Source organism: Pan troglodytes, chromosome 21 (assembly GCF_028858775.2).
Source record: "Pan troglodytes isolate AG18354 chromosome 21, NHGRI_mPanTro3-v2.0_pri, whole genome shotgun sequence".
Taxonomy (NCBI): Eukaryota; Metazoa; Chordata; class Mammalia; order Primates; family Hominidae; genus Pan; species Pan troglodytes.
Window position 1 is genome coordinate 41708687 of NC_072419.2, and position 23945 is coordinate 41732631.

General features: G+C 46.1%; 1 protein-coding gene and 1 long non-coding RNA gene across 21 annotated transcripts in view; one reads left to right on the forward strand and one right to left on the reverse strand.

Annotated features, from left to right (window-relative positions):
- The window catches only part of CEP250 (centrosomal protein 250), a 57032-nt gene that overhangs the window by 19454 nt on the left and 13633 nt on the right, over positions 1-23945 (forward strand). For 16 of the 20 annotated variants that reach the window (XM_003316881.5, XM_016937759.4, XM_009437099.5 and 13 more), the window contains 12 exons: positions 1187-1331; positions 2134-2280; positions 3555-3785; positions 4911-5104; positions 5326-5453; positions 5656-5825; positions 16284-16451; positions 16859-16993; positions 19061-19204; positions 20156-20289; positions 22212-22350; positions 23356-23698. In XM_003316881.5, coding sequence (XP_003316929.3) covers positions 1187-1331; positions 2134-2280; positions 3555-3785; positions 4911-5104; positions 5326-5453; positions 5656-5825; positions 16284-16451; positions 16859-16993; positions 19061-19204; positions 20156-20289; positions 22212-22350; positions 23356-23698 — 2078 coding nt within the window. Of the gene's footprint in view, positions 1-1186; positions 1332-2133; positions 2281-3551; positions 3786-4910; positions 5105-5325; positions 5454-5655; positions 5826-16283; positions 16452-16858; positions 16994-19060; positions 19205-20155; positions 20290-22211; positions 22351-23355; positions 23699-23945 lie in introns of those variants that run through there. The other 4 variants (XM_063802855.1, XM_063802856.1, XM_063802851.1 and 1 more) reach the window with 3 other exon arrangements.
- On the reverse strand, positions 2095-3809 carry LOC129138210 (uncharacterized). Its single transcript, XR_008541299.1, has 2 exons — positions 3681-3809; positions 2095-2360 (listed from the first exon to the last, which is right to left on the reverse strand). It is a non-coding gene; the product is annotated as an uncharacterized LOC129138210 (long non-coding RNA).

Genomic DNA, 23945 nt, shown 5'->3' on the forward strand with positions numbered 1-23945 from the left:
ATTTCAGGGAACTTGCCAGAAGACAGACAACTCACTGTGACATGAGGCTGGATGAAGTATGAGTTAAATAGAGTTTCAGACTAAGTCCTTTGGGAGCACAGGAGTGACAGCTAATTATTGAAGACTAGGAAATGCTTTATGGAGGAGAGAGTAGACTTTGAGCTGGGCCTTTACCTATTTGGTTAGCAGAGAGTGGGAGAAGAGCTCAAGGAACAGATTAGCAAAGAAAAGGCGGCAGGAAGGTTCATGGCATGTTCAGAGTAGGCTGGGCTGGCTAAAGGGTAAGACTTATACAGGGAAGTAGTGCTAGCTGGTCAAGAAAGGGAAATCCAGAATCAATGGCCCCAGCTAATCTGTAAATTCCCCTATATGATGTCACAGAAAAAGCAAGGACTTTGAGCTGGGCAGAAGCTTGGTTTGAATTATGGCTCTGTCACATGGACAGATTATTTGTAGAATGATGATGATAATATTTACCTTGAAGGGTTGCTGGGAAGATGAGAGCAATGTTTTGGAAAACGCCAGCATAGAACCTGGCGTATGGTAGGTCTTTAATAACTGGGAGCAGGGATATATCTTCATCTTTGCTGTATTTCCCTCCTCTCCTGTGCCCCAGTTCCTTGTACCTGGTAGGCATGAATAGTGGAAGCTTGAAGCGCTGCCATAAGGGTCATGACTTGTGCTAAGAATGATCTCCCTGTACCAAGGAGAAGGGCAGACAACCCCTAACAACAAAAAATTAGCTGAATGTGGTGGCATGTGCCTGTAGCCACGGCAAGGTGAGATGGGAGGATCACATGAGCCCCCAGGAGTTTGAGGCTTCAGTGAGCTAAGAAGATACACAGAGAAGTCTCACTCTCATTTGTGCTTTCTCCATCCCATTTCCCTTCCCCCTTTAGGCAACCATTTTAGCTGACTTCTTGTTTATCTTGCCAGTGCTCCTTCATGCAAATATGGGCATATATTCTTTCTTCCCCCACTTTCTTGCATAAAAGGTAGTGTATTATGTATATACTGTTCTGCACCTTGATTTTTTTCACTTGACATGTCTTAGAAATCTTTCCTTATCAGTGTTTATAGACCATCCTCATTCTGTTGCATAGCAAAGGTGATTATATTCCTGTTACCTTTGGGGTTATGGCCCATCCCTAAGAGTTCCTCTAGACCCCTCTCTTTCCCATCTTAGTCAGGAGATGCTGATGGGCCTGGAAGCCAAACAGTCAGAATCACTCAGTGAACTGATCACTCTTCGGGAAGCCCTGGAGTCAAGTCACCTGGAAGGGGAGTTACTGAGGCAAGAGCAAACGGAAGTGACCGCAGCGCTGGCTAGGGTGCGTGGCCTCCTCTCCTCACTTGCTGGGTGGGCGGCTTCGAAAGTGTGTTCCCATGCAGCCTGCCTCATTCTTCACCTTCAAGCCAGGATCCCTCATCTTTCCTCAATCATTAGTCTGCTTCTGGGTTCTCTATTCCAACATACCCTCTATATTGGAATTAGAATGGGCTTTCTAAAGTATATACCTGGTTATGTCAGTCTCTTAAAACCATTCAACGGCTTTCTAGCTCTGTGGTGCCACATTCAAAGCTTTTTGTCATGTGCCTCAAAGTGTGTTTTAGCCTCCCCTTCTACTGCAAAACCCATCCTAACACCTCATATCCTTTGCTCCTGCCACAGCAGTAATTGCCTTCTCAGTTATTCCATGTTCTTCATGACTCTAATACTCTGCGTGTACTTTTCCCTTTCTCTGCACTACTTCTTTCCTCCTCCTTTATGCGCAAACTGTTCCTCATCTCTCAGTACACAACTTAATCGTCGACTCCTCTACCAAGCATATTTGACTCTTCCAAACTATATTAATATTTTTTTTAGTTCCCAGAGCACTTTGTGCTTACATTTTCTGTGGCATCATTACAATCATAGTCATTTCTCTATCCTAACTTTGGTATCTCTATACTGTGAGGTCCTGTCTCACTCCTTAATGAATGAATGAAGGGAAAACTTGTTTAGAATGCAGGAGAGGGAATGGAGTATTAACTGATCTCTGTACCAAAAAGCAGCAGTGTTGGGAATGTGAAATGTTTACTGTTCCAGGAAAATTGGAAATATGAAACTCTTTAATCCTTTTTGTTTTTTAGGCAGAGCAGTCAATTGCAGAGCTGTCGAGTTCTGAAAACACCCTGAAGACAGAAGTAGCTGATCTTCGGGCTGCAGCTGTCAAGCTCAGTGCCTTAAATGAGGCTTTGGCGTTAGATAAAGTTGGGCTGAACCAGCAGCTTCTCCAGGTGAGCAAAGATTTTCCTGGTCCCCACAGAAGGGCTGGGCCCTAACTGAGAGCAAGACGGATCAGCTCCCAAATGTAGGTCTGAAATGAGCAAAAGGAACATTTACAGTGCAGAGGAGAGCAAAGACTGTAAGGATTGGGCTTAGCCATTATAAATATTCCCCTCCCACACCTCCAGCAGAACCACCTCTGGACTTTAGGGTAAGACACCAAGGTTGGGAAGGGGCCCATGTCCTCTGGAAGGAAGACTAGGTTTTTTGCTGGGGTTTTCTTGAGATGGATCTCCCTCTGTCACCTAGGCTGGAGTGCAGTGGTGCGATCTTAGCTAACTGCAGTCTTCATCTCCTGGGTTCAAGCAGTTCTCCTGCCTCAGCCTCCTGAGTAGCTGGGATTACAGGCATGTGTCACCACACCTGGCTAATTTTTTTTTTTGAGATGGAGTTTTGCTCTTGTTGCCCAGGCTGGAGTACAGTGGCACGATCTTGGCTCGCTGCAACCTCTGCATCCTGGGTTCAAGCGATTCTCTTGCCTCAGCCTCCTGAATATCTGGGATTACAGGCATGCACCACCATGCCTGGCTAATTTTGTATTTTTAGTAGAGACAGGGTTTTACGATGTTGGTCAGGCTGTTCTCAAACTTCTGACCTCAGGTGATCCACCTGCCTCAGCCTCCCAAAGTGCTAGGATTACAGGCGTGAGCCACCGCACTTGGCTGCCCTGGGCTAGTTTTTGTATTTTTAGTAGAGATGGGGTTTCACCATGTTGGCCAGGCTGGTCTTGAACTCCTGGCCTCAGGTGATCCATCCACCTCAGCCTCCTGAAGTCCTGGGATTACAGGCATGAGCCACCATGCCCGGCCTAAGTCTAGGTTGTTAATCCTGTTGGGTGAGATAATAGCAATCACCAGAAAAGAATCTGCTGAAGAGCCTAAGTCCCAAAGAATCTTTTCTATAGGTTATAAATTTAACCTATAATTATAGCGAGGGAACCTCCTTGCAATCTCTGTTTCCTTGAGTGTTCTCTATTCCATTATTCTGAATTATTTGAGAGCAGGACTTTGCCTTGCATATCTCCGTCCCCAGCATCCAGCCCATCTAGTACCTGGAATATAGGCACTAGATCAAATGAATGGATTTTCCCCCATCTTATAAACACTCCTTTGTTCATCTTTGGAGAATAGATTCATATCTCACTTGGATTTCAGTCTTAGCATTTGATTCCTAAACTAACCATTTGTCTTTGATGCCTGTACTCCCTTCCCTTTTTGGCCAGTAGTTAGAGGAGGAGAACCAGTCTGTGTGCAGCAGAATGGAGGCCGCAGAGCAGGCGAGAAATGCTTTGCAGGTCGACCTGGCGGAGGCAGAGAAGAGGAGGGAAGCCCTGTGGGAAAAGAACACTCACCTGGAGGCTCAGCTGCAGAAAGCTGAGGAGGCTGGGGCTGAGCTGCAGGCAGATCTCAGGGACATCCAAGAAGAGAAGGAAGAAATTCAAAAGAAACTAAGTGAGGTGAGAAGCCAAAATGGACACCATCATGTCTAGGTGTAATATATGCTCATTATAAAAAATTAAAACACTACAGAAATTATCTGGAAAGGGAAAAAGTCTTACTTCCTAGAAATGACCAGTGTTACTAGTTTGCAGTATATCTTCCAATTTTAAAAAAGAATACCTATAACAATTCTTCACTGAGGCTGGGCGCAGTGGCTTATGCCTGTAATCCCAGCACTTTAGGAGGCCGAGGCGGGCGGATCACGAGGTCAGAGGTTCGAGACCAGCCTGACCAACATAGTGAAACCCTGTCTCTACTAAAAATACAAAAATTAGCCCGGCATGGTGGCACATGCCTGTAATCTCAACTACTCAGGAGGCCAAGGCAGGAGAATCTCTTGAACCTGGGAGGCGGAGGTTGCAGTGAGCCGAGATTGCGCCACTGCACTCCAACCTGGGCGACAGAGCGACACTGCTCAAAAAAACAAAAAGAATTCTTCACTGATTCTCCACTACTTCACACCACCCAGTTTGAATTAGAAGCTTCTCCTTATACTCTGATAGCACCTCATGCTTATTTTAACTACCACATTCCTCATGCTATAATTATCTGTTTATATGTCTCTACCATTAGACCAAAAGCTCCTTGAAGGCAAAGCTATATCTTATTTGTTTTTATTCCTCCAGCTTTTAGCATAGTGCCTACCACATAACAGGGGCCAAGTAAATTTTTTTCCTGAGCCAATGAATGACCTGGCTCAAAGGTCATCTTTCTCCTCTACAAAACCTCTCATTGTCCTAATAATTGTACGGACTCTCCCTTCACAGAGTCCCTTTCTCGGGACGTTGATGACTTTCTTCCCGGTATTATGTGTGCATCTTCTCAAGGCCAAAACCTCCTTAGGGGCAGGTCTTCTGCTGTCCCTAGCACAGGGTCTTGCTCACAGGGGAGCATTCTTCCTGGGCTGGGGGCTCTGTGGGCTGATCAGGGAAATAGATAAATGCCACGTGCTATTGGGTAAGCAGTCCGGGCTCACAGAGCTGGGTCCAGAATCTCTGAAGAGCCAATGACCCTAACCTGGTGGTAGCGGCCCCAGGGGAATCCAGCCTCTGCTCCATCTCTCACCACATTCTTCCCCTCAGTCACGTCACCAGCAGGAGGCAGCCACGACTCAGCTGGAGCAGCTACATCAGGAGGCAAAGCGACAGGAAGAAGTGCTTGCCAGGGCAGTCCAGGAGAAGGAGGCCCTAGTACGAGAGAAAGCGGCTCTAGAGGTGCGGCTGCAGGCCGTGGAGCGTGACCGGCAGGACCTCGCTGAACAACTACAGGGGCTCAGGTAGGGCCCAGACTCAGTTCAGCCAAGCACAGAGAGAGCTTTGCAAGGCAAAGGCGTGAAGCTAAGCTCCCTGCCATAAGTATGCAGGTCCTAAATTGATTATGAATTTATAATTGCCCCCCTAACTTCTCCAGGTAGCCAATATTTAGAACCCAGCTCCTCTTGAGGAAGGGTAAGGGGCTTGATTGGTAAGAAACTCTTCTGATTCCTGAACCTCACAGCTCAGCCAAGGAGCTACTGGAGAGCAGTCTGTTTGAAGCCCAACAACAAAATTCTGTGATAGAGGTCACCAAGGGGCAGCTGGAGGTCCAGATTCAAACTGTCACTCAAGCCAAGGAAGTAATCCAAGGTGAGAACCCAACTGGGATGGGGTGCACTCCATTCCATGGAGATGTTGAAAGGCAGGAAGATGGTGGGAGACTATTAGAGGTCCTTCTCCAGCAGGGTGCAGGGCCTCTGAGATGGGAGTTGCTCATGAGGTCAGGGGAGAGGGAGAATTTTATTAGGTAAAAGGAGGGGGCAGAGGCCTGATCCTGTCCCTGGCATGTTAGGGGAAGTGAGGTGCCTGAAGCTGGAACTGGACACTGAACGGAGTCAGGCAGAGCAGGAGCGGGATGCTGCAGCCAGACAGCTGGCCCAGGCTGAGCAAGAAGGGAAGACTGCCTTGGAGCAGCAGAAGGCAGCCCATGAGGAAGAGGTGAACCAGCTCCGGGAGAAATGGGTAAGTGGTCAATGTGGCCGGGTATGGCCTCCCTTCCATGAGTGCTCTACCTGCTGCCTCTTGGTCCAGTTATTGCTGCTCGTATGAGTGAAATTTTGTCACCAAGCTGTAAAATCCAACTTCCTGCTATTAAATGAGTTAATATATGAAAAGCACTAAGAGTAGTTCCTAGCATGTGGTAGGCTCCCTATATGTGTTAGCCATTATTATTGTTGTGTTGGTGTGTACAGAGAATTGAGAGTGGACCCTGGGATTTAGGATTATTAAACTGGCCTCAGGATGAAAACGGGGGAGAGGAATATCTTGGATGCATTCTTGTGCAGTTCAGAACTGTGTTTTGTCTTTTAATAATGTAATTTAGTCCATTTGGTTTTATTGTGGTTTTAGGTGTATTTGGATTTATTTGTGCCATCTTATGTTATTTGTCTTGCTTTTTTATATCTTTTTTTTTCCTTGAGACAGTCTCACTCTGTCCCTCAGGCTGGAGTACAGTGGTGCAATCTTGGCTCACTGCAACGTCCGCCTCCTGGGTTCAAGCGATTCTCCTGCCTCAGTCTCCTAAGTAGCTGGGATTACAGGTGTGTGCCACCACATCTGGCTAATTTTTGTATTTTTAGTAGAGATGGGGTTTCACCATGTTGGCCAGGCTGGTCTCAAACTGACCTCGTGATCCACCTGCCTCAGCCTCCTAAAGTGCAGGGTACAGCCATGAGCCACTGTGCCTGGCCATTTTTATATCTTTTAGGGAGGGGAAATCTCCTTTCTTAACTTCTTTTAGAGGATTAAGTTGGGTGATTAAGTTGTATTCTTTTCTCACCTCTTTTTTCTCTCTACAACTGTGGATGATATATACTTTATTTTAAAAATCCTGTTAGTGGTTACCTTTAATATTTTTAAACATATACTTAATAAAATCTCAAGGTTCAGTAGTTTTACCCTTTTCCTGAATGATACAAGGGTCTTAGAACATTTTACCTGGGCCAGGGACAGTGGCTCATGCCTGTCCTCTCAGCACTTTGGGAGGCTGAGGTGGGCAGATTGCTTGAGCCCAGGAGTTTGAGACCAGCCTGGACAACACGGCGAAACCCCATTCCCTACAAAAAAAAAATACAAAAATTAGCCAGGCATGGTGGTACACACTGTAGTCCCAGCTACTTGGGAGGCTGAGGTGGGAGGATCACTTGAGCCTAGGAGGTTGAGGCTGTGGTGAGCACCACTGCACTCCAGCCTGAGTGACAGAGTGAGACCCTGTCTCAAAAACAAAAAAGAACATTTTACTTGTTTCACTCCTCCCTAATTTATAGGCTATTTTGTTCAGTGTGTTCAGTTCTAACTAGTTTAACACCACAAATTATGATTTTTTAATTGTTTTATACAGTCAATATTTGTTCAGATACAACAAATTGATACCTTTTCTGTTCACCATACCTTCTTGCATGTCAGACTTTCTATTCAGATTTTTTTTTTTTTTTTTTTTGCCTGAAGTAGGATTTTCTTTGGTAAGGGTCTGTTGGTAGTTAATTGCCTGAAGATGTTTCTATTTTATTTTTATTCTTTTATTGAGGCAGGGTCTCACTCTGTCGCCCAGACTGGAGTGCAGTCATGTGATCATGGCCTACTGCAGCCTTGGCCTCCTGGGCTCAGGTGATCCTCCCACCTCAGCCTCCCAAGTAGCTGGGATTATAGGCATATGCCATCACACCCAGCTAATTTTTTTTTATTTTTGGTAGAGACAGGGTTTCACCATGTTGCCCAGGCTGGTCTCAAACTCCTGGGCTCAAGCGATCCACCCGCCCTTGGCCTCCCAAAGTGTTGGGATTACAGAGGTGAGCCACCATGCCCAGCCTACTTTTATTCTTGAAAGATGGTTTCTGGCTTTGTTCAGGGTTAAAAAATAGATAGATAGATAGATAGATAGATAGATAGATAGATAGATAGATAGATAGATAGATACACTAAGTAAAAAATTCAGATATAAGTTTCTAGGATGACAATTATTTTCTCTCAACATTGTTGGTATTGAGAAGTTAGCTTTCATTTTAATCATTCCACAATTTCTTGTGTTTATTATTTTTGTTTGTTTGTTTGTTTTTTGAGACGGAGTCTCACTCTGTTGCCCAGGCTGGAGTGCAGTGGCGCAATCTTGGCTCACTGCAAGGTCCGCCTCTGGGTTCACGCCATTCTCCTGCCTCAGCCTCCCAAGTAGCTGAGACCACAGGCGCTCACCACCACGCCCGGCTAATTTTTTGTATTTTTAGTAAAGACAGCGGTTCACCGTGTTAGCCAGGATGGTCTCGATCTCCTGACCTCATGATCCACCCGCCTCGGCCTCCCAAAGTGCTGGGATTACAGGCATGAGCCACCGTGCCCGGCTATTTATTTTTATATATATATTTTTTTATTTTTTATTTTTTTGAGACAGAGTCTTACTCTGTCACCCAGGCTTGAGTGCAGTGGTGCAATCTCGGCTCACTGTAACTTCCACCTCTTGAGTTCATGCAGTTCTCCTGCCTCAGCCTCTAAAGTAGCTGGGATTATAGGCACGTACCACCATGCCCAGCTAATTTTTTTTGTATTTTTAGTAGAGATGGGGTTTCACCATGTTGCCCAGGCTGGTCTCAAACTCCTGGGCTCAAGTGATCCACCCACCTCGGCCTCCCAAAGTGCTGGGATTAAAGGCGTGAGACCACGCCTGGCAATTTCTTGTGTTTAGATGTGTATTTCTTTTATTTGGTTGGAATTTCTTAGACATCCTGAATTTAAGATTTCATGTTGAAATATCAATTCTGGAAAATTCTTATATATTATCTCTTCAATATTACCTCTTTCCTACTGTCCTGCTTTTATTTATTTACTCTTTAAAAAAAAATTTTTTTTGGCCGATTGTAGTGGCTCATGCCTGTAATCTCAGTAATTTGGGAGGCTGAGGTGGGCGGATCACCTGAGGTCAGGAGTTCGAGACCAGCCTGACCAACATGGAGAAACCCCGTCTCTACTAAATATACAAAATTAGCCGAGTGTGGTAGCACATGTCTGTAATCCTAGCTATTAGGGAGGCTGAGGCAGGAAAATCGCTTGAACCTGGGAGGTGGAGGTTGCGATGAGCTGAGATCGTGCCATTACACTCCAGCCTGGGCAACAAGAACGAAACTCCGTCTCAAAAAAAAAAAAAATTTTTTTTTTAATTTTTTTTTTTTTTTTTTTTTTTTTTGAGACAGGGTCTTGCTCTGTTACCCAGGCTGGAGTATAATGATAACAGTCATAGCTCACTGCAGCCTCAAACTCCTGAGCTCAAGTGAGTCCTCCTGCCGCAGCCTCCGACGAACTGGAACTATAGGCACATGCCACCATGCCCAGCTAATTTTTTAATTTTAATTTTAATTTTAATTTTTTTTAGAGATGGGTCTTGCCATGTTGTCCAGGCTGGTCTCAAACTCCTGGGCTCAAGCTGTCCTCTTGCCTCAGCCTCCCGCATAAGCTGGGACTACAGGTGCATGCCACCATACCTGGCTCTTTTCCTACTTTCTTCTCTCTTTCTGTACTCTGGTTAGTTGTATGTCAGACCTTTTTACTCTATCCTTCATGTATCTTCACTGCCTCTTGCATTTTACATGTTTACTTTTCTCTTTGTATGCTGTGTTCTGGATTATTTTTTTCACATCTCTCATCTAGTTACTGATTTTCCTTTTCAGCTGTGTCGAATCTGATGTTTATTCTATTCACCAAGTTTTAAATTTCACTTTTTAAATTTTTTATTTCTAGACATTTTATTTGGTTATTTTTTCATATCTTCTTGGTCATTTTTTTCAGTCTGTTTTCCCTAATTTGTATTTTCAGTCCCTTCTTTTAAACATATGAAACATACTTGTGTCCTGTCTAGTAATTCCAATAACTTTTAATTAACGTTTTGGGGTCTAGTTCTGTAATTTGTTGTTTCTATTGGCTCTTACTCATGGGCTTGTTTCCCTGTGCTTTTGTGATTCTTGTCTATGAGCTCATGTCTTTGGAAATTTTCCTTTTTTTTTTTCTTTTTTCTTTTTTTCTTTTTTCCCCCAGAGACCTTTGTTCTGAGGAAGGTTTTCTGTGGGAATCTTTTTAGGCCTGAGGCAAAGGAGTTTTTCCTCAGAGGATTTGTGCTTCTGTCAGGAAGCTGGAGGACTAGCATCCCAGGACCACCTTAAAGTAAATTTTCTGTTTAAAGTTTTTTGACCCACAGTCAGGCCCAGACCCCATGTGCAGCTCAGCTTGTGGTTATGAATTTTCAGAGGAGACTTTTTTCCTACCCTGTAGCAAAGTTGAGATAAGCATATTTCCTTGATAATTTCCTTCTATAGAGTTTATTTTGTTTTGTCCCCTCTCCACATCCCTCCAGTTTCTCTTTTTCTCCCTTCCTCCCCATGTCTTCCTTCTTTTTGCCTTTTCCCCCTTAAGCTGAGGTCACTACAGCCCAGAGATAGGCATTTTTTTTTTCTTTCTAGAGATGGACTATCACTATGTTGCTCAGTCTGATCTTGAACTCCTGGGCTCAAGGGATCCTCCTGTCTCAGCCTCCTGAGTAGCTGGGACCACAGGCACAGTCCACCATGTCTGGCTTTTTGTTAAGGACTATATGCTAGGCTTTGCAGACCATATGGTCTCTGTTACAATTATCTAACTTTGCAAGTGTAGTGCAAAAGCAGCCATATATAAACAAATGAGCATGACTGTGCTCAGATAAAACTTTATGTATAGATACTGAAATGAGAATTTCATATAATTTTCGCATGTCACAAAACATTATTGTTTTCTACCATTAAAAATGTAAAGGCTGGGTGCAGTGGCTCATGCCTATAATCCCACCACTTTGGGAGGCTGAGGCAGGACGATTGGTTGAGACCAACCTGGGCAACATAGCAAGACCCTATCTCTTAAAAAAAAAAAAAAAAAGGTAAAGGCTGGGCGCAGTGGCTTACGCCTGTAATCCCAGCACTTTGGGAGGCCTAGGTGGCCGGATCACCTGAAGTCAGGAGTTCAAGACCAGTCTGGCCAACATGGTGAAACTCCATCTCTACTAAGAATACAAAAATATTAGCCGGGTGTGGTGGCACATGCCTGTAGTCCCAGCTACTTGGGAGGCTGAACAGGAGAATCGCTTGAACCTGAGAGGTGGAGGTTGCAGTGAGCCAAGATCGCACCATTGCACTCCAGCCTGGGCGACAGAGTGAGACTCTGTCTCAAAAAAAAAAAAAAAGTAAAAACCACTCTTAGCTCATAGCCACACAGCAACAGGTGGTGAGCCAGATTTGGTCCACATACTATAATTTGTTAACCCCAGTCCAGATTTTTGTTTGTTTGCTTGTTTTGTTTAGAGATAAGGTCTTGCTCTGGTCACCCAGGCTAGAGTATAGTGGCACAATCATAGCTCACTGCAGCCTCAAACTCCCAGGCTCAAGTGATCTTCCTGCCTCAGCCTCCTAAGTAGCTAGGACTACAGCGTCTGCCTGGCTTTTTTTTTTTTTTTTTTTTTTTTTGAGACAGGGTCTTGCTCTGTCACTCAGGCTACAGTGCAATGGTACAATCATGGCTCACTGCAGCCTCTACCTCACGGGCTCAAGTGATCCTCTCCAGCCTCCTGAGTAGCTGGGACCACAGGCATGAACCACCATGCCTGGCTAAGTTTTGTTTTTTTTTTTATAGAGATGGGGTTTCGTCATGTTACCCAGGCTGGTCTTGAACTCCTGGGCTCAGGTAATCTGCCCACCTTGGCCTCCCAAAGTGCTGGGGATTACAGGTGTGAGCCACCACGCCCAGCCACCTGGCTTATTTTTATTTTTATTTTAAATTCTGAATTACATTTGCATTGGGTGAAAGATAGTGGATTTACTTTTTTTTTTTTTTTTTTTTTTTTTTGAGACACAGTCTTGCTCTGTTGCACAGGCAGTGGTGCTGTTTCAGCTCCGCCTCCTGGGTTCAAGCAATTCTCGTGCTTCAGCCTCCCAAGTAGCTGGGATTACAGGCGCATGCTACCACACCTGGCTAATTTTTGCATTTTTAGTAGACACTGGGTTTCACCACATCAGCCAGGCTGGTCTCGAACTCCTGACCTCAAGACAAGGTCTTGCTATTGCCCAGGCTGGAGTGCAGTTGTACAACTCTAGCTCACTGAAGCTTCAAGCTCCTGGGCTTAAGCAATCCTTCTGCCTCAGCCTCCAGACTAGCTAGGACTACAGGCATGCACCATCATGCCTGGCTAATTTTTTTTTTTTTTTGGTAGAGATGTGATCTCACTTTGTTGCCTAGGCTGGTCTTGAGCTCCTAGCTTCAAGCAATCCTCCTGCCACAGCCTCCCAAACTGCTGGGATTATAGGTATGAACTACCACACCTGGCCTACACCACAAGTCTTGCTTTGCTTTTGGCTTCTGTGGAATTTTTATTATTTTCCTGCTGGTTCTGTGATACATTAAAATACATATTTAATATTTTATCCAGCATGTTTTGCGATTTCATAGCTGGAGGGTTCAGAGATCTTGTTTATCAAGTATCTGGAAATGGAAGTTGACTTGTGCTTTATGTGTATTTGTAATTTGATTGTTATTATGAGGCAGGCTTATTGGCAAGATGATAACCAAAAGTTTGCTTATTTTTGGAATTCTGTGCCTAGTCTATAGTCGGTGCTTAAAAGTATTGGTTGAATGAACACTGATTCTAGCAGGAATCAGATGTATACCATGTACTGAAAACTCCATAAATAAAAGATGCTATAAAACTTCTGAATGATAAGCCAGCTACCTACGTGGCCTTGGTTTCCCTAAAAGGATTGACTATAGTGGCCATATCTGGGTCATGAAAGGGCCTTTTCTCTCTTTTCCTTTTCTGTCATTCAGCTAATCCTCCTGACTTCTGATTGTCCCACTTTATTATTTCTCTATGATTGAGCAGGTTAACTGCCCTCTTAAAACTCTCCACAGCCTGTTCGTTTTAGCAGTGACTGCCTTCTCCTGGAATCCTGGCAATTAGAAGCACTCTTGGGAGGCTGTGCGTGGTGGCTCACACCTGTAATCCCAGCACTTTGGGAGGCCGAGGTGGGCGGATTGCCCGAGGTCAGGAGTTTGAGACCAGTCTGGCCAACCTGGTGACACCCCGTCTCTACTAAAAATACAAAAAAATTAGCCAGGCGTGGTGGCATGCACCTGTAATCCCAGCTACTTGGGAGGCTGAGGCAGGGGAATTGCTTGAACCAGGGAGGTGGAGGTTGCAGTGAGCCAAGATCGCACCACTGCACTCCAGCCTGGGCAACAGATTGAGACTCTGTCTCAAAGAAAAAAAAGAAAAAGAAACACTCTTGGCAGTTGTATTCTTTATTCTTCCATCTACTGTCTGTCTCCCCTTTAAGAGTAATGATATTGGACACTTGTTAAGCACTTCCCCATGCCAAGCACCATGCTGAATGCTTTATTCACACAATAAAGGTGAATAAATGCATAGAGAAGTCACTCAGGGCTGGGCGTGGTGGCTCACACCTGTAATTCCAACAATTTGGGAGGCCAAGGCGAAAGGATTGCTAGAGGCCAGGAGTTCGAGACCAGCCTGGGCAACATAGCAAGATCCCCATCTCTAAATAAATAAAATATAAAAAGAGAAGTCAGGGTTACATGGCTAATAAGGGGTAGAAAAGGGATTCAGGGCCCAAACTCCTAACCATTTCTGCTTTATCCACCTCTATAATGTCCCTTCCAAATGGTTGCTTAGCTGCTATTGTATTCCATCACTTGGCTGCCCATTTATTTTAGATAGATCTAGTTATTAGGAAATTCATGTTGAACCAAAACCTATTACCAGGAACAAATGAGCCTTAGATTTGCTTGAAATACCCCACCAACATGGTTGCTTTCTTCTAGGCATGTTACAATTTACTCATGTCCCAGTGGTGTAAAGGTGGCACTTTGAACTGGGCAGAATATTCTGTTCATGGCCATACCAGCAATGCTGGACTGTTACTTCCTACACATCACAGAATTAGCTCTTCTTGTAGCTATAACACACTTCTAACTCATATAGAGCAAATAGATCAGTTTTTTTAACACTTGCAACTGCTATTAACATTCATCTTTTTCATATTTTTACAGTTGGCTTTGGCTTTTTGCAGTCACATTCTCTGCCACTGAGCTATACCCTCTGTCTTTGGCTTTTTGAACCAGAGGGTAAAATGATTTGTCATTCATGACTGTCCTGTAACTGACATTACACATTGCCAGGTTTTATAAGGAAGAACAAAGGAAGACCTCTTTTTTTTCTTTTTATTATTATTATTTCTTTTGAGACAGGGTCTTGCTCTGTTGCCCAGGCTGGAGTGCAGTGGCGTGATCAGGGCTTAACGGCAGCCTCACCCTCAAGGCCCTCCTGGGCTCAAGTGATCCTCCTACCTCAGCCTCCCAAGTAGCTGGGACCACAGGAGTGAACCACCACACCTGACTAATTTTTGCATTTTTTGTAGATAAGGGGTTTCACCATGTTGCCTAGGCTGGTCTCAAACTCTTGGGCTCAAGTGATCATCCTACCTCGGCCTCGCAAAATGTTGGGATAATATGCGTGAACTACCACGTCCAGCCAGACCACTGTCAATTGTATGGTCTGGGAAGACTTCACCAAGGAAGTGTTAGTTTAGGCGTGAGGAATGATGGAGTAGGGGGGAGAAGGGCTTTCCAGGTAGAAGGAAGCATGAGTAAAGGCTCTAAGGCATGAACATGTTGGCTGGGTGCAGTGGCTCACACCTGTAATCCTAGCACTTTGGGAGGCCTAGGCGGGCAGATCACTTGAGGTTAGGAGTTCAAAACCAGCCTGGCCAACGTGGTGAAACCATGTCTCTACTAAAAATACAAAAAAAATAGCTGGGAGTGGTGGCGGGCGCCTGTAATCCCAGCTACTTGGGAGGCTGAGGCGGGAGAATGACTTGAACTTGGGAGGCAGAGGTTGCAGTGAGCCGAGATCACCCCACTGCACTCCAGCCTGGGCGATAGAGTGAGACTCTGTCTCAAAAAAAAAAAAGTGTTTAGTGTGCTCAAGGACCTGCAAGGAGGCAAGTGTGTGTAGCCAGGGTGTAGTGAATGAGGGGGAAAGCTGCACAGGATGACACTGGGAAGGCTGAAACACTAGAGGCATTCCCATTACATGAATAAGCAATGACAAACTTACAAGCATTTTAAAGGAAGAGTGCAGGGAATACTAATGTGATGATGATGCTGGCTGTTGTGTATTGCCCGCTTTCTGTGTGCTACGCACATTTAAAGTGATTCACACGACTTATCTCCATCCTCAATACAACCTGAGGAGAATGACACTGTTGTTATCCCCATTTTAATAGATGAAGAAACTGAGGCACAGAGTTGTTTAGAAATTGAGATCATGCTAGTAGTGGTAGATTAAAGATTTTCCACCCAGGCAGCCCAACTCCAGAGCCCTTCACCTCTATCCTGTACACCTAATAGAGGGTCCTGAACTAGTCAGAGAGCTTGGGAAAGCTTTGGTTGCTGGAAGACCGCTAAGACAAGCAGCACCCCTATCCTAATGCTCTTATATAATACAGGGAGACATCCTCACTGGGCCAGGCCTGATTCTTCAGGGGCTAACTCTGCAACTCTGAGTAGAGGAGAGCAGGCAGCAGACAGCCAGAATTGGCCGCCTCAGTTCATTGTTACAACTGTCAACCACAATGTGGCTGCTTTAAAGATAACAAATACGGAGCTGTGTGTGGTGTCATGCCCCTGTGGTCTTAGCTACTCAGGAGGCTGAGGCAGGAGGACCACTTGCACCCAGGAGTTCGAGTCCAGCCTGGGCAACATAGTGAGACCCCATCTCTAAAAATAAAAATGCCTAGGCTAGGCACAGTGGCTCATGCCTATAATCCCAGCACTTTGGGAGGCCGAGGCAGGCAGATCACTTGAGGTCAGGAGTTCATGACCAGCCTGGCCAACATGTTGAAACCCCATCTCTACTAAAAATACAAAAATTAGCCGGGCATGGTGGGGGGCACCTGTAGTCCCAGCTGCTAGGGAGGCTGAGACAGGAGAATCACTTGAACCTGAAAGGTGGAGGTTGCAGTGAGCGGAGATCGTGCCACTGCAGTCCAGCCTGGGTGACAGGGCAAGACTCCGTCTCCAAAAAAAATTAAAAATAGAAATACATTTTAAAACCCAGATACTTGTAGCATATATAAGGGACAATTGCAGTTTGGAAGGTACTTCCACATGTATTATATAATTTTATTTTTTAAAATGAATCTCATTTGGTTGTCATGAAATTTGGTAAGATAGATAAGGCAGGGACTATTAGCCTTGCTTTACAGATGAGGCAACAGGCTTAGAGAGGTAGCAAGGTCACCCCACCAGTGAGTAGTAGAGAGACTTTGTTTTTCCAATCCAGTACTCCTGCCTCCCCTCCTCACCCATTTGGTTCTAATGGTGTTTCCTTCATGTGGCCAGGAAAAGGAGCGCTCCTGGCACCAGCAGGAGCTGGCAAAGGCTCTGGAGAGCTTAAAAAGGGAAAAAATGGAGCTGGAAATGAGGCTAAAGGAGCAGCAGACAGAAATGGAGGCCATCCAGGCCCAGAGGGAAGAAGAACGGACCCAGGCAGAGAGTGCCCTATGCCAGGTGGGAAGCTAGGAGGATTGGAGCTGCACATCCAATCAGCGATCTCCTTACCTTGACCACTTCCTTTTCCACTCCCAAGAGGAGTGCTGCAGAGGGGCTTCCAGAAGAGAGGGTAGCTACCCACTTTGCTACCAGTGAGCAGGGTGGTCCGCACCATTAGCCACAGTTCCGGCAGTATGTCATACTTCCTGAGGGAGGGCTGACATGTACCACATCCTGTCAGCTTGCAAACCAGTGGTAATCTTTGCACTTCCTTGTTCTGAACCCATGGGCTCAGACCTTCCTTTGCCCTCAGCCCCTTCCCATTTGCTAGGAGAGCCCTAGGGCAGCTGGGATGTGCTTGTGGCCTCGTTGGTGAGCATGGTAACCCTGAGCCCACAAGCTGTTACCCCCCTACCCCTCCACAGATGCAGCTGGAAACAGAGAAGGAGAGAGTATCCCTCCTGGAGACACTGCTGCAGACGCAGAAGGAGCTAGCAGATGCCAGCCAACAACTGGAACGACTGAGGCAGGACATGAAAGTCCAGAAATTAAAGGAGCAGGTATGGAGGGTGGTCTCGGGAGTAGGGGAGAAAGGGGCACTCATTTACCCATTCGACCATGAAGAGTTCTTGGGCACTTCTTATGTGCCAGGCCCTGTGCTAGGTGCTGACATATGACAAGTACATAAAGGTATGGCACAGGCTGGGCAGGGTAGATCACGCCTGTAATCCCAGCACTTTGGCAGGCCAAGGTGGGTGGATCACCTAAGGTCAGGAGTTAAAGACCAACCTGAGCAACATGGTGAAACCCATCTCTACTAAAAATACAAAAATTAGCCGGGCATGGTGGCGGGCAACTGTAATCCCAGCACGTTGGGAGGCCGAGGCGGACAGATCAGTTGAGGTCAGGAGTTCGAGACTAGCCTGGCCAACATGGTGAAACCTCATCTCTACAAAAATACAAAAATTAGCTGTGTGTGGTGGCATTTGCCTGTAATCCCAGCTGCTTGGGAGGCTGAAGCAGGAGAATAGCTTGAGCCCAATAGGCGGAGGTTGCAGTGAGCCGAGGTCACGCCACTGCATTCCAGCCTTGGTGATACAGCGAGACTCAAAAAAAAAGGTGTGGCACAGCAGTCAGCATAACAGACATTGCCCCTGCTCTCAAGGAACTTACATTCCTGTGGCAGAAATGGATGACAAATGAGCAGACACAAAGTAAATGAGATTATTACAGTTTGTGATAAGTGCTGTAAAGGAAATAGAATGATACAACTGAGAGTGAGTCAAAGGAGGTTCACTTTGCACTTAGTGGTCAGGGAAGGCCTCACTGAGAAAGTAACATCTGAGCTGAGACTTGAAGGTTAAAAAGAAACCAGCTCCGTGATACAACATAGGTGAACCTTGAAAACATCAGGTTAAGTGGAAGAGCCATATATTTTATATGATATGCTTCCATTTATATGAAACACCAAGAATAGGCAACTCTATAGAGGCAGAAAACAGATTTATGGTGGGGAATGGGGTGGGGAATGGGGATTGACTGTGAATGGGCACAGGGTTTATTTTGGGATTGATGGAAATGTTCTAAGATTGATTGCGATGATAGTTGCACAACTCTGTGAATATCCTAAAACCCGCTACACTGTATACGTTAAATGAGTGAATTGTATGGTATATGAGTTATATCTCAAGCCATTTGAAAAAAAAATGCCTGCCATGTGAAGAACACTTTAGGCAGAGGAAACACCTGTCGCAAGGGCCCTGGGACACAGAAGAGGGCTTGGGAAGTTCAAGGACAAAAAGGAGGCAGTGTGGCTCCAGCTTGATAAACTCAGGGGCGAGTGGAGCGGTAGCCGGAATCCCTGTGTCAGCCATTGTAGGAGCTTGGATTTTGTTCTAAGAGCAATGGGAAACTGTTGGGTGGTACGTATGTATGTATTTGTTTGAGACTGAGTCTCGCTCTGTCACCCAGGCTAGAGTGCGGTGGCACTATCTCAGCTCACTGCAACCTTCGCCTCCCAGGTTCAAGCAATTCTTATGCCTCAGCCTCCCAAGTAGCTGGGATTACAGGTGCCCGCCACCATGCTTGGCTAATTTTTGTATTTTTAGTGGAGAAAGGGTTTCACCATGTTGGCCAGGCTCGTCTCAAACTTCTGACCTCAAGTGATCCACCCACCTTGGTTTCCCTAAGTGTTGGGATGACAGGCATGAGCCACCACGCCTGGGCAGTTGGGTGGTATTTAAAAAGCAGGGGTGGGATATGATTTATTTATATATACGTATACATATGTATATACATATATGTGTATGTATTCTCTACTCTCCTGAGTAGAGAATAGTGTGTGTGTGTTTTTAGGGGATCGTGGCATCAAGTGGAAGTAGGGGTATGGTTAGGAGACTGTTCCCATGGTCTAGGTGAGAGACTATTACCAATTCATGGACTCTGACCAAGAAACCTGGGTGAGCCAGTGCACTTTGTGAGGGAGGAGAGGGACTAGGAAGTGAGAAGGTGAGGTGGAAACAATGTGGATTGCTGGCTCCTACCTCAGCTTTTGCCACCCCACCAAAAAAACCAGTATTTCTATGACACAGATTTCCTCTACTCAATGATTTCTTATCCCTCTTCAGGAGACCACTGGGATACTACAGACCCAGCTCCAGGAGGCTCAACGGGAGCTGAAGGAGGCAGCCTGGCAGCACAGAGATGACCTTGCTGCCCTCCAAGAAGAGAGCAGCTCCCTGCTGCAGGATAAGATGGACCTGCAGAAGCAGGTCCCCTCCTCCTCCCCACCAAGTCCCATGGTCCTTCCCCAACACAGCCAGGCTTTCCCACTTCCTCTTGCAGGACAGGGAGAACCTTGGCCCTGCTGCCTGGTTTGGGAGGGTAGATGGGTGGGCCACAGTATTGAGTGGAAAATTAGAGGGTGCTCAGAGTTGAGCATGTGCCTGGCAGAGCCCTGGGATAGTAATCTCTTTCTCTGTAATGGTCACAGAGTTTTTGTTTTCCCTGGCTGTTTCAGTTTCAATTGTTCTTTCCGTCCTTGCCAAAAATCTAATATTTCTACATACTAGGTTGCTTCTCCTCAGAATCCTATATCAAATGATGTTCTGACTTTTCATTTTTAAAAAAGCAATCACAATACATGTTTTGCCTTTGGGAGTAGTTATAGTCAGCCTTTTTTTCCTTCTTTTTGGTGGGGGAGACAGGATTTCACTATGTCGCCCGGGCTGAAGTGCAGATCATAGCTCACTGCAGTCTTGACTTCCCAAGCTCAAGCAATTCTCCCACCTCAGCCCCCTGAGTAGCTGGGACTACAGATGTGTGCCATCACACTGGCTAATTTTTAAATTTTTATAGAGACAGGGTCTCACTATGTTGCCCAGACTGATCTCGAACTCCTGGTCTCAAGCAGTCTGCTCGCCTTGGCCTCCCAAAGTGTTGAGATTACAGGTGTGAGCCACCGCACCCAGCCCAGCCAAGATTTTTATTTGTGCCTGCCTCTATGCAGCATATGTGAGGCTGGGAGGCAGATGACCAGGCCGAATTGTATTGAGGAAGGGGGTGGTTAAGAACAGTGTGTAGGAATTGGTGGAATTGCCAGAGCATTGGAAATGGCCACTGGCTATGGTAAACCTCGAAGGACCCTGAAGCCCTAGGTGAGGAGCATCTTCCCACCGGCCCCCTGCCCTGCCATCTTGGTCTTCATGCCCTTAATTTTCCAGGTGGAGGACTTGAAGTCTCAGCTGGTGGCCCAGGATGACTCCCAGAGGCTGGTGGAGCAGGAGGTTCAGGAGAAGCTGAGAGAGACCCAGGAGTATAACCGAATTCAGAAGGAGCTGGAGAGAGAGAAAGCCAGGTAGGCTAGATAGGCCATGGAGGTGGCTTTTGTCTATCTGGCTGCCATGGTCACTGTGATATTGACAGTTGTTTGCTCAGGCCACCTTGCCTTTCATGTCTGCAACTCTGGGATGTACATGTAGCCATGTGGAGAGGACATGGTTCCTGTCTTCAAAGCTTGAACTTAATTTATTTAGTAAATATTTCGTGAACGCCCGTTATGCACCAGGCACCACGCTTGGGGATACAGTGATAAACAAGACTGTATGGTCCCTGCCCCAGTAGAATTTATAGTTTTGTGGGGAAGACATTAATCAAATAATAACTCAAATTATTACAGGTTATGACACATGGAGGAAACAGGGTGAGAGAGAGAAGAGACTTTAGAACCATTGTTAGGGAAGGCCTTTCTCAGGAAGTTGCATTTAAACTGAGCACTCAGCATGAAGTGGAGCTACCCATGTAAAAGGGTGAGGGAGAGTTCTATTCTGTAAGAGGAGAAATAATATGCAAAGGCCATGAGGCAGATAAAAGTTTACAGTGTTAACTGAAAGAGTGGTTGGAGCCTGATTGGATTGTAATTGGAGCCTGGTGAATGAGGAGAGTGGCATGAGCTGGGCAGGTCCACAGCATTCAAGATTTGGTAGGCCACAGCAAGGAGTTCGTAGTTTGAGTTTCATAGGAAACCTCTGGAGAATTTTAAGCAGGGAAATTGATACAATCCAACTTGTGATGTATTTGAAGGGATTGTAATGCTATGAGACATCAGGAGTGAAAGAAGACCATTCAGAGTGAAGAGCAGCTTGTATTCTTAGTGCTGTGGGAATTTGAGAAGGGGATGGGCTGGGTGCGGTGTCCCACGACTGTAATCGCAGCACTTTGGGAGGCTGAGGTGGGCAGATCACTTGAGGTCAGGAATTCAAGACCAGCCTGGCCAACATGTCTACTAAAAATACAAAAAAAAAATTAGCTGGGCGTGGTGGTGGGTGCCTGTAATGCCAGCTACTTGGAAGGCTGAGGCAGGAGAATTGCTTGAACCAGGAGGTGGAGGTTGCAGTGAGCTGAGATCACACCACTGCACTCCAGCCTCGGTGACAGAACGAGACTCCATCTCAAAAAAAGCAAAAAACAACAAAAAAAAGACACAGTTTGAGAAGGGACACATTATTTTGGTGGTGAAACTAGAGGCAGGAAGACAAGTTAGGCTGGTACAGTTGTCCTGATGAGAGATCCTAAAGCTAAACCAAGGTAGGGTAGTGGGGAAGAGGAGGAGAGAAGAGAAGAGGTTTAAAGGATGTTAAGGGAGTTAGAATCAATTGTATATAATCATAGATTGGATGTAGGTAGGTTGAAGGGAGAACTCTGGAGTAGTCAAGGTTCTACGTTAGGACACTGTGTGGATGGAAGTGCCATTCACTGAGCTAGGGAACATAGTAGGAGATGATTGGGTGGACAGGGGAGGAGAGGAAAGGGATGGGGAAGATTTGGACATGTTGAACGTGAGGTACTAATATAAGGTATATGTGAAATTTGCCAGAGAAGAATAAGGTTGATAGCTAGGCATGGTGGTGCATGCCTGCAATCCCAGCTACTCTGGAGGCTGAGGCACGAGAATCATTTGAACCCGGGAGGCAGAGGCTGCAGTGAGCCGAGATCGTGCCACTGCACCCCAGCCTGGGTAACAGAGCAAGACTCTGTCTCAATAAAAAAAAAAAAAAAAAAAACCTGTGAGGTTGAAATGGGGCATCATCTGCAGGAAGTACCTAGGAGCACTTATTATAGTAAGTGCTCAATAAACGATAGCTTTTATTGTTACATCATAATCATTATCATTACTATTTCTATTTTGATTATTAATGCTATGTTTAGAATACTCAGATGAGAAGGTAATTTTTCATTCCCTAAGAGAATGGCCCAGCACTCTGACCCCTCTCTTTTTAGCCTGACTCTGTCACTGATGGAAAAGGAACAGAGACTCCTTGTTTTACAAGAAGCTGACTCTATTCGACAACAAGAGCTGAGTGCCCTGCGCCAGGACATGCAGGAGGCCCAGGGAGAACAGAAAGAGCTCAGTGCTCAGGTACTTCCCACTCTGGTTATGAGCTCTGCATCCCTGGCAGAAGCCTGATTCTGAAGCGGTGGATTGATTGCTCTGAGTCCTCTCATGGAGAGGACCCATCTATTTTTCCTGATTACAGGATAGGCTGGTGCCTCAACACCCCTACAGGAGGGGGAAGCCAGGACTAGACAAGGCGGGGGCTTGGGAATCTGACCCAGAGATGGACATGGCTCCTGTGGGAAACGTGACAGCCCACAGCAAAGTGCACACAGGGGTGTAGCCCATGCAGGCCTGGTTCCAGCACACCCGCTTCAAAGTATGCTGGGTCTGGTTGGCAAGATGTAGCAGGGAGAATGAGCAACCAGAAATACTCCAGATCAGGCAGGCAGCAGCAAGACTTCCAGGGACTCAGTCTGCCCCCATCAGAACCCCAGATATTGTATACAGAGAAAAGATGGAACTAGGAGGGAAGGAATGGGCTGTAAGAGCCAGATGGTGGATTGCAGGGGTTAAGGACACACAGGTTTGGCTGTTCAACAGTCTTGAGTTTGAATGTAAGCTTTCTAATTGTGTGAACGTCAGCTTCTTCATCCATAAAACAAGGGTGAACAATTCTTGTTCCTAATTCCTATAACCATTATAGGAATATATAAAGTGTCAGGAACACAATAAGCATTCAATACATGGTAGCTATGTTATTGTGACTGGTCTTACTAGGTGCAGCGTCGAGGTTTCAGGGCAGAGTTCTGGTCATAGCAAGGAGCCAGCATATCTGCCCAGGAAGCCAGGGCTGAAGCCCATTAGCATAGCAGCCTGGGCCCATGTGTTCAGTAGTCGGCAGGCAGCCAGGTGTTAGATCTAGGGTAACACTCATTTCAGAGCCCCTCTACCTGCCTGAGAGCTGAGCTGAAATCCTCCCAGCCCTGATCAGAGTTTGTACAAGGATTGAGTGGGGTCTGGCCTGGGAAGGCCTGAGGAGAGAGTATCCGCTTCCTGCTTATATTATGTAAAATTCTTCCTTGACAGATGGAATTACTAAGGCAAGAGGTGAAGGAAAAGGAGGCTGACTTTCTGGCCCAGGAAGCACAGCTGCTGGAGGAGCTGGAGGCGTCTCATATCACGGAGCAGCAGCTGCGAGCCTCCTTGTGGGCCCAGGAAGCCAAGGCAGCCCAACTACAGCTGCGACTGCGCAGCACAGAGAGCCAGCTAGAAGCGCTGGCCGCAGAGCAGCAGCCCGGGAACCAGGCCCAGGCCCAGCTGGCCAGCCTCTACTCTGCCCTGCAGCAGGCCCTAGGGTCTGTTTGTGAGAGCAGGCCTGAGCTGAGTGGTGGGGGAGACTCTGCTCCTTCCCTCTGGGGCCTTGAGCCAGGTGAGACAGCCTCCCCAGAACTAGGTCCTTTGGGCCAAAGCCAGGCCTGGCTCCCAGGGGAAAGGGAGAGGAATGCTATTTGTTAGACCATATTGCTTCAGGGTTAAGATTACATACTTGGGAATTAATTCTGAGTTTAAGCCCCAGCTTTACCATTTGCTAGCTATGTGTCCTTGGGCAAGTCACCTGTCCTCTCTGAGCTTGATTTTCCTCAACTACAAAATGAGGATGTTAAAAGTACTTACCT